A 15,384-nucleotide genomic window follows, 5' to 3' on the forward strand; every position below is an offset into this window, starting at 1 on the left:
GAGGTGATGTCTGTTCTTTCAGATTTTGTGGTGTTGTGTGTGTCTTCAGCTCCCAGGGGAGGAGATCATCATGATTCAGATTATTATTGGATATTTAAGCTGCGAACCGGGTCCCACATGGGTCAAACCTCAGGTAGGATCTGGATCTGCACCTCCGTTAACTCCCCCACCCCCATATTTTTACTGAGAATTGTGTCTATTGCCCTTACCTGGGTTTGCCAGTCCCCCTCACTCTGACATTTGAATGGTATGATTTCCTCTTTGAATGGTTGATACATTTTTGTTTTTATAATGTATAGTTGTGTTTCATAGTTGGTAAGGTTGAATAAAGACATCTAGTTCAACCTGTGTGTTTTTTTTTCTAACTTTTTTTCACCTTCTGGCTTGTAATTAGAGGTTTATTCTGCAGAATGGTTAAAATATTCTACCTCCACCCGAACCAGGTGGTAGTTTTTAATTGCGTGTGCATTAGAGCTAAAGTCGCGCTCGTTTTAGCGTCTTTAGCGCTGTTTAGGCAGCGCTTTCCGGGCACTAGTGCGGTGCTTTTAACCCCCGCTAGCGGCCTAAGAAGTAATATAAAATCACCCGTGTTGTGGCGCTTCTGAAGTGCTAGCCATTAATTTCAGTGGGCAGGGCCTATTGCAAGCGCTGTATACAGTGCTCCCAAACCGTCCCAAAGATAATGCTTGCTGGACTTTTCCTAATGTCCCACAAGCACACCACCCCAATGTGAAAAGTCACACTGAAATTAATGGGAGGCGGTGTTCGGGTGCTTTACAGGCATTACTTCTAGCGCTAAAATGCCTGAAAACTGCCTCAATGTGAAAGGGATCTATGTGATTTGGTAAGACTAAAGCCCACTTGGACTAAAACATGTCCACACTTCTCCTACATAGGATACTGTATCTTTAACACCCGATGGATTTGAAATATAGACGATTTTTATGAGCACAACATGCAGTGTTATTGTTGTGAGATACCTAATCTACATTATTTGAATATTTTCTTACATTTGTTCTGTATTTGCTTTTGAATTAAAGATGTAATTGTGATTTTGTTTTGCAGTTGTCACATGGCACCTGGTCCTCCAAAACCTTTAAAGGTGGTGTGTGTTGGAGGTCACACTTTCCTAAGTTTCCTGCTTGGAGCATATGTCACAAACCTGGCATCAAGAGCTTCTGATTGGTTGGGTTATTTGCGCTTCCTGTTGGTGCCACTAGGTAAGTCAGCTCACCTATGTTCTATAGATAATAATAAACGTTCTAACACTAAATATGATGTCTGAATTTAGTGTCCATAATGGATACACACATTTTCCTCCCCAGTTTATTTTTATTTTATTTTTTTTAATTTTTTTTAAGCTGTGTTTTATTTAAATTTTTTTAAGGAAAACTTAAAAACAAAACTGTGGACTATGTTTGTTTTTGTTTATAATGATAAATAATATATCTATGACATGGTATTTAAACTTTATAAAATGAAGACCTTAATGAAAGAGGGGTAACTTGCTCTGGAGATGACAACATGTGGGGGGGTGGCGACTTGCCTATAGGACTGGGATATTGGGGTTAGCTATGCAGGTCCCACATCTTGGGATGTTTATAGTTTTATGGGGGGTTTTTTGCCCTCCCCCACGTGGACTGCTTTGGGACATCCCAATTTTCCTGAATTCGACTATTCCTGTGTTCCTTGATGAACCATTAGGAAAACAGAATTTTTATACTCACTGTAAAGTCATTTTCACGGCGTTCATCAAGGGACACTGGTCTCTCCCCTATGTGTTTACGATCTCCCCTTAAAATGTTTGTTACCCCAACATTTCATATTCATGATATGTCTGTTTTGCTGTGTATTTGTGTTATAAAGTATGCTTTTCTCTTTGTATTGCTTCCTTTGTGTGAAATGTCTGGTGATCTGCCAGTCCCGCAGCTTTTCTATATTAAACTGACCACACTAGGCACAGAAGCGCAACCTTCCTTCACTGGGAAGATCAGTGTATTGCCGTTTTTCTTCCACTGCTGATACTCCTCCCTGCGATCTCCAACTCCAGCTCTTTAACCACTTAAGCCCTGGACCAATATGCTGCTAAAGGACCGGGCCCCTTTTTGCGATTCAGCACTGCGTCGCTTTAACTGACAATTGCGCGGTCATGCGACGTGGCTCCCAAACACAATTTATGTATTTTGTATCCTACAAATAGAGCTTTCTTTTGGTGGTGTTTGGTCATCTCTGCGGTTTTTATTTTTTGCGCTATAAACAAAAATAGAACGACAATTAAAAAAAAAAAACAATATTTTTAACTTTTTGCTATAATAAATATCCCCCAAAAAGATATAAATTTTTTTCCTCAATCTAGGCCGATACGTATTCTTCTACATATTTTTGGTAAAAACCATTGCAATAAGTGTTTATTCATTGGTTCGCGCAAAAGTTAGAGCATTTACAAAATAAGGGATAGTTTTATGGCATTTTTATAAATATTTTTTTTACTATTAATTGCGCCGATCAGTGATTTAGCAGACACATCGGACACCTTTGGCCCATTTTTGGGACCATTGTAATTTTTACAGTGAAAAGTGCTATAAAAATGCACTGATTACTGTGAAAATGACACTGGCAGTGAAGGGGTTAACCTGTAGGGGGCGCAGAAGGGGTTAAGTGTTTCCTAGGGAGTGTTTACTACTGTGTGGGTGCATGGTTTTGTGTGTGACGTCACTGATCGTCGTTCCCTATGGCAGGGAACAGACAATCAGTGGCAGTCACACTAAGAAGAACCGGGAACGGTTTGTTTACACTTACCTCTCCCCGTTCTTCAGCTCTGTGACCCGATCGCGGGACACCGGCGGCGATCGGTACTGCGGGCGCGGTCACAGAGCACAGGACCAGTACACAGTTGCAAGAAAAAGTATGTGAACCCTTTTGGAATAATATGGATTTCTGCACAAATTGGTCATAAAATGTGATCTGATCTACATCTAAGTCACAACAATAGACAATCACAGTCTGCTTAAACTAATAACACACAGAGAATTAAATGTTACCATGTTTTTATTAAACACACCATGTGAACATTCACAGTGCAGGTGGAAAAAGTATTTGAACCCCTAGACTGACATTGCCAAGAGCTAATTGGTGTGAGGTGTCAGCCGACTGGAGTTCAATCAATGAGATGAGATTGAAGGTGTTGGTTACAGCTGCCCTGCCCTATAAAAAACACACACCAGTTCTGGGTTTGCATTTCACAAGAAGCATTGCCTGATGTGAATGATGCCTCGCACAAAAGAGCTCTCAGAAGACCTATGATTAAAGGAGTTGTAAATAATTTTTTTTTTTTGCTGAAATGACTGTTTACAGGGTATAGAGACATAGGGGTAGATTCAGATAGAATGGTCTATCTGTCCGCCCGGCGTAACGTATCTCAGATACGTTGCGCCGCCGTAATTTGGGGCGCAAGTTCTGTATTCAGAAAGAACTTGCGCCCTTAGTTACGGCGGCGTAACGTATCTGTGTCGGCGTAAACCCACCTAATTCAAATCTGGATGATGTGGGCGTGTTTTATGTATATATTAACTGTGACCCCACGTACTTGACATTTTTTACGAACGGCGCATGCGCCGTTCGTGAAAAAATCCCAGTGCGCATGCTCGAAATTCCGCCGCAAATCATCATTGCTTTCGACGTGAACGTAATTACGTCCAGCCCTATTCATGAACGACTTATGCAAACGACGTAAAAAAATTCGCAGGCCGGACGTACGTTTCTGAATCGGCGTATCTAGCTCATTTGCATATTCCTCGCGTAAATCTATGGAAGCGCCACCTAGCGGCCAGCGTAAATATGCAGCCTAAGATGGTGTAAAACACTTACGCCGGTCGGATCTTAGGGAAATCTATGAGTAACTGATTCTATGAATCGGGCGCATAGATACGACCGGCCGGACTCAGAGATATGACGGCGTATCTTCTGTCTGAATCTACCCCATAATAGTTAACTGATTCCTTTTAAAAATGATTAAAAATAGATAAAAATCATTCATATAATGTACCTGTAGTTTCTAGTTTCGTTTTTGCATGTTGTTTCCTGCCTCTGCTGTACAGAGCCAATACTGGGCAGTGATGGTTTGGAAAACCAAACTGATTGGTGCTGAGGGGTTTTAGACACACAGTAATCACACCTCCTTGATTAGTGACCACAGAGAGAAAGCTCCCAGCACTGTGGTTATCAGGAAACAGACAACCAGGAAGTGTGGAGATCAGAGAAGAATTACAGCAACTTGAGAGCAAAAACGAACAATGAGTACATGAAAACAGCACTGCATTAAGGTAAAGGAAGCTATTAAGATAAAAAAAAGCGGTAAGACAAATTGTCTATAAATGGAGAAAGTTCAGCACTGCTGCTACTCTCCCTAGGAGTGGCTATCCTGTAAAGATGATTGCAAGAGCACAGCACAGACTGCTCAATGAGGTGAAGAAGAATCCTATTGTGTCAGCTAAAGACTTACAAAAGTCTCTGGCATATGCTAACATCCCTGTTAGCGAATCTACGATATGTAAAATGGTAAACAAGAATGGATTTCATGGGAGGATACCACAGAGGACGCCACTGCTGTCCAAAAAAAACATTGCTGCATGTTTACAGTTTGCACAAGAGCATTTGGATGTTCCACAGCAGTACTGGCAAAATATTCTGTGGACAGATGAAACCAAAGTTGAGTTGTTTGGAAGTGTGATGGAGAGAGACACACTTTTTCACAGAGCACCTAAGCGCTGGGGTGCTGGAGACAGGTATTTTTAAGACTCATCTGTTCAGCCTCTGACTTACCATCGATGGCTCTTTTGGTTGCCAGTGTTCAAACCCTCCCACGGGTAGTATGATCCAGTTATTATTTGAATCAGGACAAAGTGTTGCCTTCCTTTGTCTAGCTCCAAAATATCCTAAGGATATCGCTTTTTACTGCTTGGGTGTGGTTAGGGCTGTGCAATCTTCCTCACAGCACTGATTCGTGAATCTGTGTCGCGTGAAAGTTCCCGAAAGGGTCAGGCTGCACCTAGATCCATAATTGCTAGATGGCTTTGACAAGTCATCACTCAGGCATTTGACCTAAAAGATCGGATTCCTCCATTTCTTGTAAAGGCCTGTCTACCAGAAGTAAAAAAATGGGAGTTGTGGCGCTACAATATGGTAACACATTGGTGGAAAAAGTCCGCTGTATAGATTGTGAGTCATTGTTACAATGAAAATAAAAAATGAGATAAAAATAAAAGAAATTAAATAAGACCTGGGAATGATGAGTGATGAGGAAAATGATGAAGGGAGAGACACTTAACAGTGGTTCTGTGATGAGCTGATTGTCCCAAAAACGCTGTCCAGGGGCAAGCCTTCCAGAAGCAGGGATGACCAGAGCAGGGACTCCAAACATGTACACAAAAGAAGAAAACAGAGGGCGCCTCCTGGTTAGACGTTTATGAAGCTTTGAGGCTTGAGAAAGGAGCGCGCTTAGTCATTGGAAAGCTCCTGCTTCGAAACATCGTCGCATATTAGTGACGTCACCGCGGCTCACGCTGCGCTCCGGGCCTCGTTTCCACTAGTCCTCCGTACCAGCTGGTTCTTCCTGCAATGGACGGTCCGATATAGGAGTTTCACCCGAGGAGCACGTATCAGCTTAACAACTAGCCCGGCAAGACGTCTCATCCCCCCCAGCATCAATTGATTGAATCTCCTACTAGATTTTATCTTTACATGTAAGTCTACACTGTTATCTGTGTATAATTAAAGCTTCATAAACGTCTAACCAGGAGGCGCCCTCTGTTTTCTTCTTTTGAGTCTACCAGAAGTGTTGGTGCTTGATGAACTTTTCAACATCAACATTCAAAAATCCCCCCCCCCCCCATTTTTTTTGGAGTACAAGGTACAAGACATGCGTGCCTTCCGTCTGATTTCACTCCGGTATTGCTTTCTGAAAAAATCTGAGGTAATGCTGGGAGTTAGAGGAGCTGTACTGGGCAGTCTCAAGCTTTATTTCCTAGTGTTAACGCCCCAGTAGATGGCGCATACCCAAAATAATCAACTCCCCTGTGACCTATGATGTACTCCAAGAAAGGGATTTTAAAAGGTAAGTAGAAAAGCACATTACTTTTATCACCACGTTTCCACACATTACCCTGCATCATGCTTCAGTGCCAACATGGAATGTACCAGTCTTATAACCATTTACATAGTTCTGAATTGGCTAGTGTGTGCACTCAGTGCTGCATAGGAATACTCCAGAATCACAACTTTGAGAAAATGCATATTTGAGAAAATTGTTGTAAGATGCGATTTTTAATATGAAAAATGTTATGCGTAAGTTAATGTCTTATTTACTCTTTTTTTTATTGTAGGATCACATCCTGTTTGTAAATATCTTTCTTCCCTGGATTCTCGTTATGCTTCTCTGTTTTTCGATGCTGCTTGGAGGGAGCTGTTCAACAAATCTGAACCTCCAGCTATAGGTAAGGTGCCTTTTTTTTTTCTTCTTCTTCTTCTTCTTGCTGTCACAATGTAGAGTACAAGATTTCCAATCATCTGTGCTCAGTCTTGTCACAAAGAGTTAATCCAGCTCTAAACAATCCTCTTATTTTTTCAATGAAATAAACGGACAAACAGGAGAAAACTTTTGTCCGTTCCTCCCCCTGGCTGTGAATGACAGGTTATTTACATATCTCATGCACTAGCCTGGAGACGGGCATTATTTTTGTAATTCCCACTCCCACTCCTTTTCTGAAGTCATGTGGTTACTTTTTTGGATTTTGACTGGATGTTCGTGATCATAGCAGAGTTTAGTGTAAGAAATGCACACCCACAGAGCTCCAGACAACAAAGCCACCCACAGAATCTGCAGTTTTTCAGTTCTTATAACAGACAGAGGGGAGACATTTGACAGGTGAGGATACATGCAGGAGGCATGTATATCCTTCTAGATCAACAGGAAACTGCTATAGACCTTAATTTTTACAGATTCCTTTTTAGGCACCACTACATCAAAACCTTACATTTTATTAAACATATCACAAAAACAATGTTCAATGTCTAGGAGTTATCGCACCTTGTAGCTCTGGGTTCACTTAACTCCTAGGAATTTTTCATGATCCCTATACTTGTGTATATACTGCCACTAGATTTTATGGTTTCCCTTGCCAATCCAAAAAGTGTACTAGTGTGTAAGCCTGGATCGGAGGCATTAGATTGTAAGCACATTAAAGAGGCAGGACTGTCTCTGTGTTCTCAGTTAACCACCTCAGCCCGGAAGGTTTCACCCCCTAAATGACCAGGCCATATTTTGCGATACGACACTGCGTTTCTTTAACTGGCAATTGAACGTTCATGCCACGCTGTACCCAAACAACATTTATGTCCCTTTTTTCCCACAAATAGAGCTTTATTTTGGTGGTATTTGATCACCTCTGCGGTTTTTATGTTTTGTGCTATCAACAAAACAAGTCTATTTTGAAATAGATGTGCTATAAAACACATACAATAAAAAAATGTCTTCATCAATTAATGGCAATATGTATTCTGCTACATATTTTTGGTAAAAAAAATCCCAATAAGCGTATATTGATTGGTTTGCGCAAAAGTTATCACGTCTACAAACTAAGTGATATTTTTATGCCAATTTTTATTTTTTACTAGTAATGGTGACGATCAGAGATTTTTAGCAGGATTGCGGCGGACCACCGACACAATACAGTAATTGGTGCTAAAAAAATGCAATGTATAAATTACACTGGCAGGGAAGGGGTTGACATCAGGGACAATCAAAGGATTAAGTGTGCTCTTTGGGAGTGATTTCTAACCGTGTTGGAAATGGTTTAACTGGAGGAAGAAAGATCTGTGTTCCTGATTAGTAGGAACATAAGATCTCTGACGTTCTGCCTTTCCAGTGAACGATCGGCGGTTCCAATCACAGCGGGAGTGGTCGCCGGCATCGCGCACACGTGCCTCAGATCCTGAGGAGGAAACAACATATAGGTACGTTGTTTCCTGCAGCCAGGCCACCCTGCTGCAGTAAATCTGCGGTTGACGGTCCGGAAGCGGTTAAAGTACAACAAAGTGCTCTTGTATGATGGTCTAAACAAAGTGCCACTGTTACTATGTGATGTACAAGCTAACACACAAGTAGTTTTTCCTAGTTGTGCAGCACAGCACACAGGTTCTTTGATCCTCACAACTGAGTTATATGCCGCTACTTTCAAGTAATTGGACACTGGCCTATATATCTCTTCACACTTAAAGCTAGCCTCAAATTTTTTGCTAGTGTCTTTAGCTGGGTGGACCTCTTCTCTCTAAAGGGAGTTTGCTATGAAGGTTTGTGTGTGTGTGTGTGTGTGTGTGTGTGTGTGTGTCGCTCTCTCTCAATGATGATATTCCACCAAATGATTCCTGCTGCACCAAAGCCACTGCAGCTCATTCAGCAGCTTCTGGATTGGTTGGTTGCTGCCGCCATATTCTGGTTTTTGCTATATGCAGATTCCTGCTATATGCACTCCACTTGGCATGTAGTTCAATACATGGCATTATCCGCAGGGTGCTTAACAGGTCGTCTGTCTGTGGCACAGCCCTGCTCTTGAAACCCCCAGGGTGAAAGCCCTTTACACATTTAGGACCTGGATGCCCTTTTATTCTCTGAATCACCTTTTGAGGTTTGTGGGAGCTGCCAACCACTCTGCCCCTTTCTCTTCCAGTCCGGACTTTGGACCATCTGGTATTCCCCCGGCAGGCACAATATAGTAATGTTACTGCAGTTTGCAGGTGCTTGGCATTGAGACATTTCCCCTATCTCTATACTGCTTCAGAGGTAGTGTCCAAACGCTTCCAAGCGAAGGCTGGCCATAGATGGAATGAATTTCTTTCCTGCAACCACAGGTTGGTTGGAAAGCCACCCCTGTCGGGAGAACACAGTGATTATTGCTAGCGGTTCTAGCAGCTGCTAGCAATAATCATGTAAAATCCAGCAGGCTGGTTGCCCATACATGGATCGAATCTCAGCTGGTTCCTTCTCTCTCTTGCTCAGGCACTTGGGCCCAGGGGAAGCTATGATTTTTTTTTATTTATTTTTTTATATACACTTCAGACTCCAACCTCATAGAGTATGCGTTTGTACGCTCATGTTCTGTTTGCCAGCCCTTAGCGTCTCTAATTTTGGTTTCGCATCATTAGTGTGTTTCTTTTTCTTTGATTGCTTTTCTCTTTCAAATATATATATATATATATATATATATATATATATATATATATATATATATATTTTTTAAATATGTTAATCGTTAATTATTTGATTTATAAATAATATGTAATTCGCCAATTTTTTCCCCCTTATCCTTCTCTCTCCCTCCCACTCTCCCTCCCACTCTCCCTCCCCTCCCTCCCCCACCCTCCCCCTATCTCACCTCAAATAATCTCAGATGCCACCTAATTACTTCTTCTCTTTTTTTTTTTTTTTTTGAGTTATCATTAGCTCTCCTCCCTGAGTTTTTCAGCGTAGCTCCAAGATCTCTTAACCACTTGACAACTGGGCACTTAAACACCCTTAATAACCAGACCAATTTTCAGCTTTCGCTGCTCTCACATTTTGAATGACAATAACTCAGTCATACAACACTGTAACCAAATGAAATTTTTGTCCTTTTTTTCCCACAAATAGAGCTTTCTTTTGGTGGTATTTGATCACCTCTGCGGTTTTTATTTTTTCCGCTATAAATGAAAAAAGAAAGAAAATTTTGTAAAAAAAAATGAATTTTTCTTCATTTCTATTATAACATTTTGCAAAAAAGTAATTTTTTTTTCATAAATTTGGCCTAAAATGTATACTGCTACATATCTTTGGTAAAAAAAAAAAAAATTGGGTTATTATTTAGTCTGGGTGAAAGTTATAAGGTCTACAAGCTATGGTACCAATTACTGAAAATTGATTAATTTGATCACATCTGATGTACTGACAGCCTCTCTCATTTCTTGAGACCCTAACATGCCAGAAAAGTACAAATACCCCCCAAATGACCCCTTTTTGGAAAGAAGACATTCCAAGGTATTTAGAAAGAGGCATGGTGAGTTTTTAGAAGTTGTAATTTTTTCCCACAGTTCTTTGCAAAATCAAGATTTATTTTTTTTTTTATTTTTTTTTTTTCACAAAATGTTCATATTCGCCGGTTATTTCTCACACACAGCATATGCATAACACTAATTACACCCCAAAACACATTCTGCTATTCCTCCCGAGTATGCCGATACCAAATGTGTGAGACTTTTACACAGCGTGGCCACATACAGAGGCCCGACATGCAGGGAGCACCATCAGGCGTTCTGGAACACCCAGACCAATTCTGACATTCCTCTCCTACATGGAAAAATCATCATTTATTTGCTAGAAAATTACATAGAACCCCAAAACATTATATATGCTTTTTAAGGAAAAACACTAGAGAATACAATGGCGGTCATTGCAACTTTTTATCGCGCACGTTATTTTCGCAGCAATTGTTCGAATGTGTTTTTTTGGAAATAAAACAATTTTGTGCTTTTAAAAAAAAAAAAAAACATTAAAGTTAGCCCAATGTTTTTGCATAATATGAAAGATGAAGTTACGCCGAGTCAATAGATACCCAACATGTCACCCTTCAAAATTGCACACGCTTGTGGAATGGCGCCAAACTTCGCTACTTAAAAATCCCCATAGGCGACGCTTTAAATATTTTTACTGGTTACATCTTTTTAGTTGGAGAAGAGCTCTAGGGCCAAAAGTATTGCTCTTGCTCCAACGTTCGCAGCGATACCTCACATGTGTGGTTTGAACACCGTTTTCATATGTGGGCGGGACTTACGTGTGTGGTCGCTTCTGTATACGAGCACGCAGGAACAGGGGCGCTTAAAAAAAAAAAAAAAAAATTTTATTGTTCATTTCACTTTATTTATTTTAGTTTGATACGTTTTTCCCCAAAAATAAATGTTTTGATCACTTTTATTCCTATTACAAGGAATGTAAACATCCCTTGTAATAGGAATATAGCATGACAGGTCCTCTTTACAGTGAGATGTGGGGTCAATAAGACCCCACATCTCACCTCTAGGCTGGGAAGCCTGAAAAAAAAAAAAAAAATATAAAACGATCCTGGTTTCGATCGTAGCGGTGAGTCAGAAGAGGCACCGGAGGGAGAAGGGAGGGGAGACGTCCCCTTTCGCCTCCCGTAAGAACAATCAAGAGGTGGAACAGCCGACATGATTGTTCTTATGGTGTAGAGAATCGCCGGATGAAAAAAAATGATATCTGAATGATGCCTGTAGCTGCAGGCATCATTCAGATATCCCTGCACAAAGTCAAGGACGTCATGACGGCCGGTGGGCGGGAAGTGGTTAAAACGCATTTTTTTCCCAGAGTATTTTCTGGGTACTGCAGAGTATTAGCCGGGGTATTGCAGAGTATTAGCCGGGGTATTGCAGAGTATTGGTGCGGGGGTATTGCAGAGTATTGGTGCGGGGGTATTGCAGAGTATTGGTGCGGGGGTATTGCAGAGTATTGGTGCGGGGGTATTGCAGAGTATTGGTGCGGGGGTATTGCAGAGTATTGGTGCGGGGGTATTGCAGAGTATTGGTGCGGGGGTATTGCAGAGTATTGGTGCGGGGGTATTGCAGAGTATTGCCGGGGAGTAATGCAGAGTATTGCCGGGGAGTAATGCAGAGTATTGCCGGGGAGTAATGCAGAGTATTGCCGGGGAGTAATGCAGAGTATTGCCGGGGAGTAATGCAGAGTATTGCCGGGGAGTAATGCAGAGTATTGCCGGGGAGTAATGCAGAGTATTGCCGGGGAGTAATGCAGAGTATTGCCGGGGAGTAATGCAGAGTATTGCGCAGGGGGTGGTATGCAGAGTATTGCGCAGGGGGTGGTATGCAGAGTATTGCGCAGGGGGTGGTATGCAGAGTATTGCGCAGGGGGTGGTATGCAGAGTATTGCGCAGGGGGGTATGCAGAGTATTGCGCAGGGGGGTATGCAGAGTATTGCGCAGGGGGGTATGCAGAGTATTGCGCAGGGGGGTATGCAGAGTATTGCGCAGGGGGGTATGCAGAGTATTGCGCAGGGGGGTATGCAGAGTATTGCGCAGGGGGGTATGCAGAGTATTGCGCAGGGTGGGGGGTATGCAGAGTATTGCGCAGGGTGGGGGGTATGCAGAGTATTTCGCAGGGGGGGGTATGCAGAGTATTTCGCAGGGGGGGTGGTATGCAGAGTATTGCGCAGGGGGGTATGCAGAGTATTGCGCAGGGGGTATGCAGAGTATTGCCGGGGGTAGGCAGAGTATTGCGCAGGGGGGGGTATTGCAGAGTATTGTAGGGGGGTATTGCAGAGTATTGTAGGGGGTTTCAGGGATGGCTGAGCAGGGATGGATGGATCTGTGACTGCAATAGTCACAGATCCATCCACAGCGCTGCTGACACCCGCGCTCCCCCCTCTCACACTGTACCGCTCGGTACAGAGAGAGGAGGGAGGAACCGGCGTCATCAAAAGACGCCGGTTTGTTTACATGTGATCGCTCCGTCATTGGACGGAGCGATCACGTGGTAAACGGCCGCTATCAGCGGCCGTTTACCGTGATTCGTGATCGGCCGGGTCCTCTGGACCCGGCGGTCACGGATGTTCCCGTGTGCGCGCCCTAGGGGACGCGCGGGAGAGAGACTCTGGGAGGACGTACATTGACGCCCTCCTAGAGTTAACCACCCGCCCTGTAGACGTATATTGTCTATGGGGCGGTTACCAAGTGGTTAAAGGCCCTCCAATTATCCCACTTCTTAACTTGTGCTATATTATTGCCCTCCAGTCCTTCTCTCAATTCTTCCATTCTATAGGTCTCTTCCACTGAGTCAATCCATTCCCAAATTGAGGGACAATCTATCTCCTGCCATTTTCTTGGTATTAACCTCTTGGCTGCGTTAAGTAAGTGTGGGACTAGGGTTTTCCTATATTTTTTAATCCCTTCCTCTCCCCCATGGAACAGTACCACCCAAGGGTCCGACTCAATTTTCCCTTTTGTAATCTCTTCTATACACCCCAGGATTTTTTTCCAGAATTCCTCGACTTTAGGGCACCTCCACCACAGGTGGGCCATGGTTCCCGGGAGCCCACATCCCCTCCAACAGTCTCCCGTTTGTCCGTCATTAAATTTAGATAGTTTGTCCGGGGTCATGTACCACCCAGTCATGCATTTATTGCTCATCTCTGCTGTGCGACTGTCAACCGCCGCGGAGTGTACCAGTGTCAGCATTTTCTGTATTGTGCCCCTATCCCGTTGTGACCCAAGTTCCCTCTCCCATTTTTTAACGAATGGAGGAACAATCCGCTCATCCATTTTTAGCAGGATCTTGTATAGTTTTGAGATAGTTCCCTTGACCCTCTGAGTTATACATAATTTTTCCAGTTCGGACAACTGCTCCCCTGACCTCAATGGATGCGGCAATTTTTGGATAAAATGGTCTAGCTGATGGTACCTCCATTCGTTAATTTCTATGTGTTTTTTTTCCCCCTTTAATTCTTGTAGTGTTACTAAGTGCCCATCTTTAATTATATCTCTTAATTGCATAGTGTCCTTTTTTATCCAATTTCCTCCAATCTGTGTTTTACCAGGTGCAAAGTAATCATTGTTTTTTAATGCTAATAAAGGTGAATTATATTCCTTTTCTATTTTTTTATATGTGGTGTCCCAAATTTTTAGTGCGTTTTTTGTTATCTCATGTGTGTTCTTATCGAGTGCCCTATATTGGGGTGGGTTCCATATAATCTTATCCAACCTTGCCTTCGACAGTTTGTTTTCAATATTGACCCACCTTTTTTCTTTGCTGGCTCTGGCCCACTCCACCACCCTCGACAACACCACTGCGTCGTAGTATGTTTTAATGTCCGTTACTGCTAATCCCCCCTTATTTTTCGGTTGTCTTAGAGTCTGGAGAGAAATTCTATGTTTCTTATTTCTCCAGATATAGTTCATAATCTGTTTTTTAAGAGCTGAGAAGAGTGTTCCAGGCAAACTTATAGGTATCATCTGAAACTTATAGGTGATTTTTGGTAATATTACCATTTTACAAAAGTTTATTCGTCCTATCCAAGATATTGGTCTATTTTTTATGCTTCCTATTTCTTTCCTGATTTCATTTAGCAAGGGGATGAAATTTATCGCATACATTTTTTTAATTGATTTTGCTAGGAAAATACAGAGATACTTAAGTTCTTTTACCCAAGAAAATCGGTACTCCAATCTAAGGTCCCTCTCGTCTCGTCTGTTTATATTGATGCTCAGGGTCTCGGTTTTAGCTACATTGATTTTACATAGGTCTTATAACTTTGGAATTGAGGTTTTGGGATTTGTCAAATAGAAGAGGACATCATCTGCAAACGCAGAGTGTTTGTGTTCGTCCTCCCCTATTTTAACTCCTCTTATGTCAGGGCACTTACGTATCCTGGCCAGCAGTGGTTCCAAGGAGAGCACGAACAGGAGTGGTGACAGGGGACACCCCTGCCTTGTTCCATTTTTCATTGTCAGTGCTTGGGAGAGACTACCATTTATTTTTATTTTTGCCCTGGGTTCCTGATAGAGAGTCGCTATCCACTCCATCATCCTTTGCCCGAATCCCATTTCTTCCAAGGTGCGTAACATGAGTCCCCAGTCCACCCTGTCAAATGCCTTTTCTGCATCTATCGACAGGAGTAGACCCGGGGACTCAGTCGCTTTCATTTTTTGAATTATCTGTAGTGCTCTCACTCCATTGTCCCTCCCCTCTCTTCCCTGGATGAACCCTGTCTGATCTGGATGTACCAGCCTTGTCATTTCTTGTTTGACTCTCTCGGCCAAAACCTTTGCGAACAGTTTAATATCTGTATTTAACAAAGATATTGGTCGATACCCTGAGCAGTCCCCCCTGTCCTTACCCTCCTTAGGGATGACCGTAATGATTGCCTCTGAGGCCTCTCTGCTTAAATCAAAATCTTTTCCCAATCCATTAAAATATTGGCATAGTTTTGGTAGAAGGATCTCCCTGCATTTTTTGTAATATAATATGGTGTAGCCGTCAGGGCCTGGACTTTTACCTGAGGCTGAGCCAGCTAGGGCTAGATTGATCTCCTTTTCCGATATTGGTCTATCCAACACTGATGCATCACTTCTACTTATTTTTGGCAGCCCTGCTTCCTTCAGAAAATTCGCGATTTTATTTATTTTTTCCCCTTTCTGCCCGTTCTTTTGTTCCACCGAATAAAGTTTCTCATAGTATACTCTGAAGGTTTCTGCTATATCTTTTGTTGTATGCATCATCTCTCCTTTTTCGTTTTTAATTTTGTCTATATAATTTTTTGATTTCTTTTTCTGC

At 42.4% G+C, this 15,384-nt stretch overlaps 1 protein-coding gene across 1 annotated transcript in view; it reads left to right on the forward strand.

Annotated features, from left to right (window-relative positions):
* PACS1 (phosphofurin acidic cluster sorting protein 1) overlaps positions 1–15,384 on the forward strand; it is a 288,112-nt gene that overhangs the window by 176,886 nt on the left and 95,842 nt on the right. The window contains exons 16-17 of the mRNA XM_040328826.1: positions 1,066–1,220; positions 6,381–6,491. Of these exons, the coding sequence (XP_040184760.1) occupies positions 1,066–1,220; positions 6,381–6,491 (266 nt within the window). The remainder of the gene's footprint in view (positions 1–1,065; positions 1,221–6,380; positions 6,492–15,384) is intronic.

The sequence above is a fragment of the Rana temporaria genome, chromosome 11, assembly GCF_905171775.1.
Source record: "Rana temporaria chromosome 11, aRanTem1.1, whole genome shotgun sequence".
Lineage (NCBI taxonomy): Eukaryota > Metazoa > Chordata > Amphibia > Anura > Ranidae > Rana > Rana temporaria.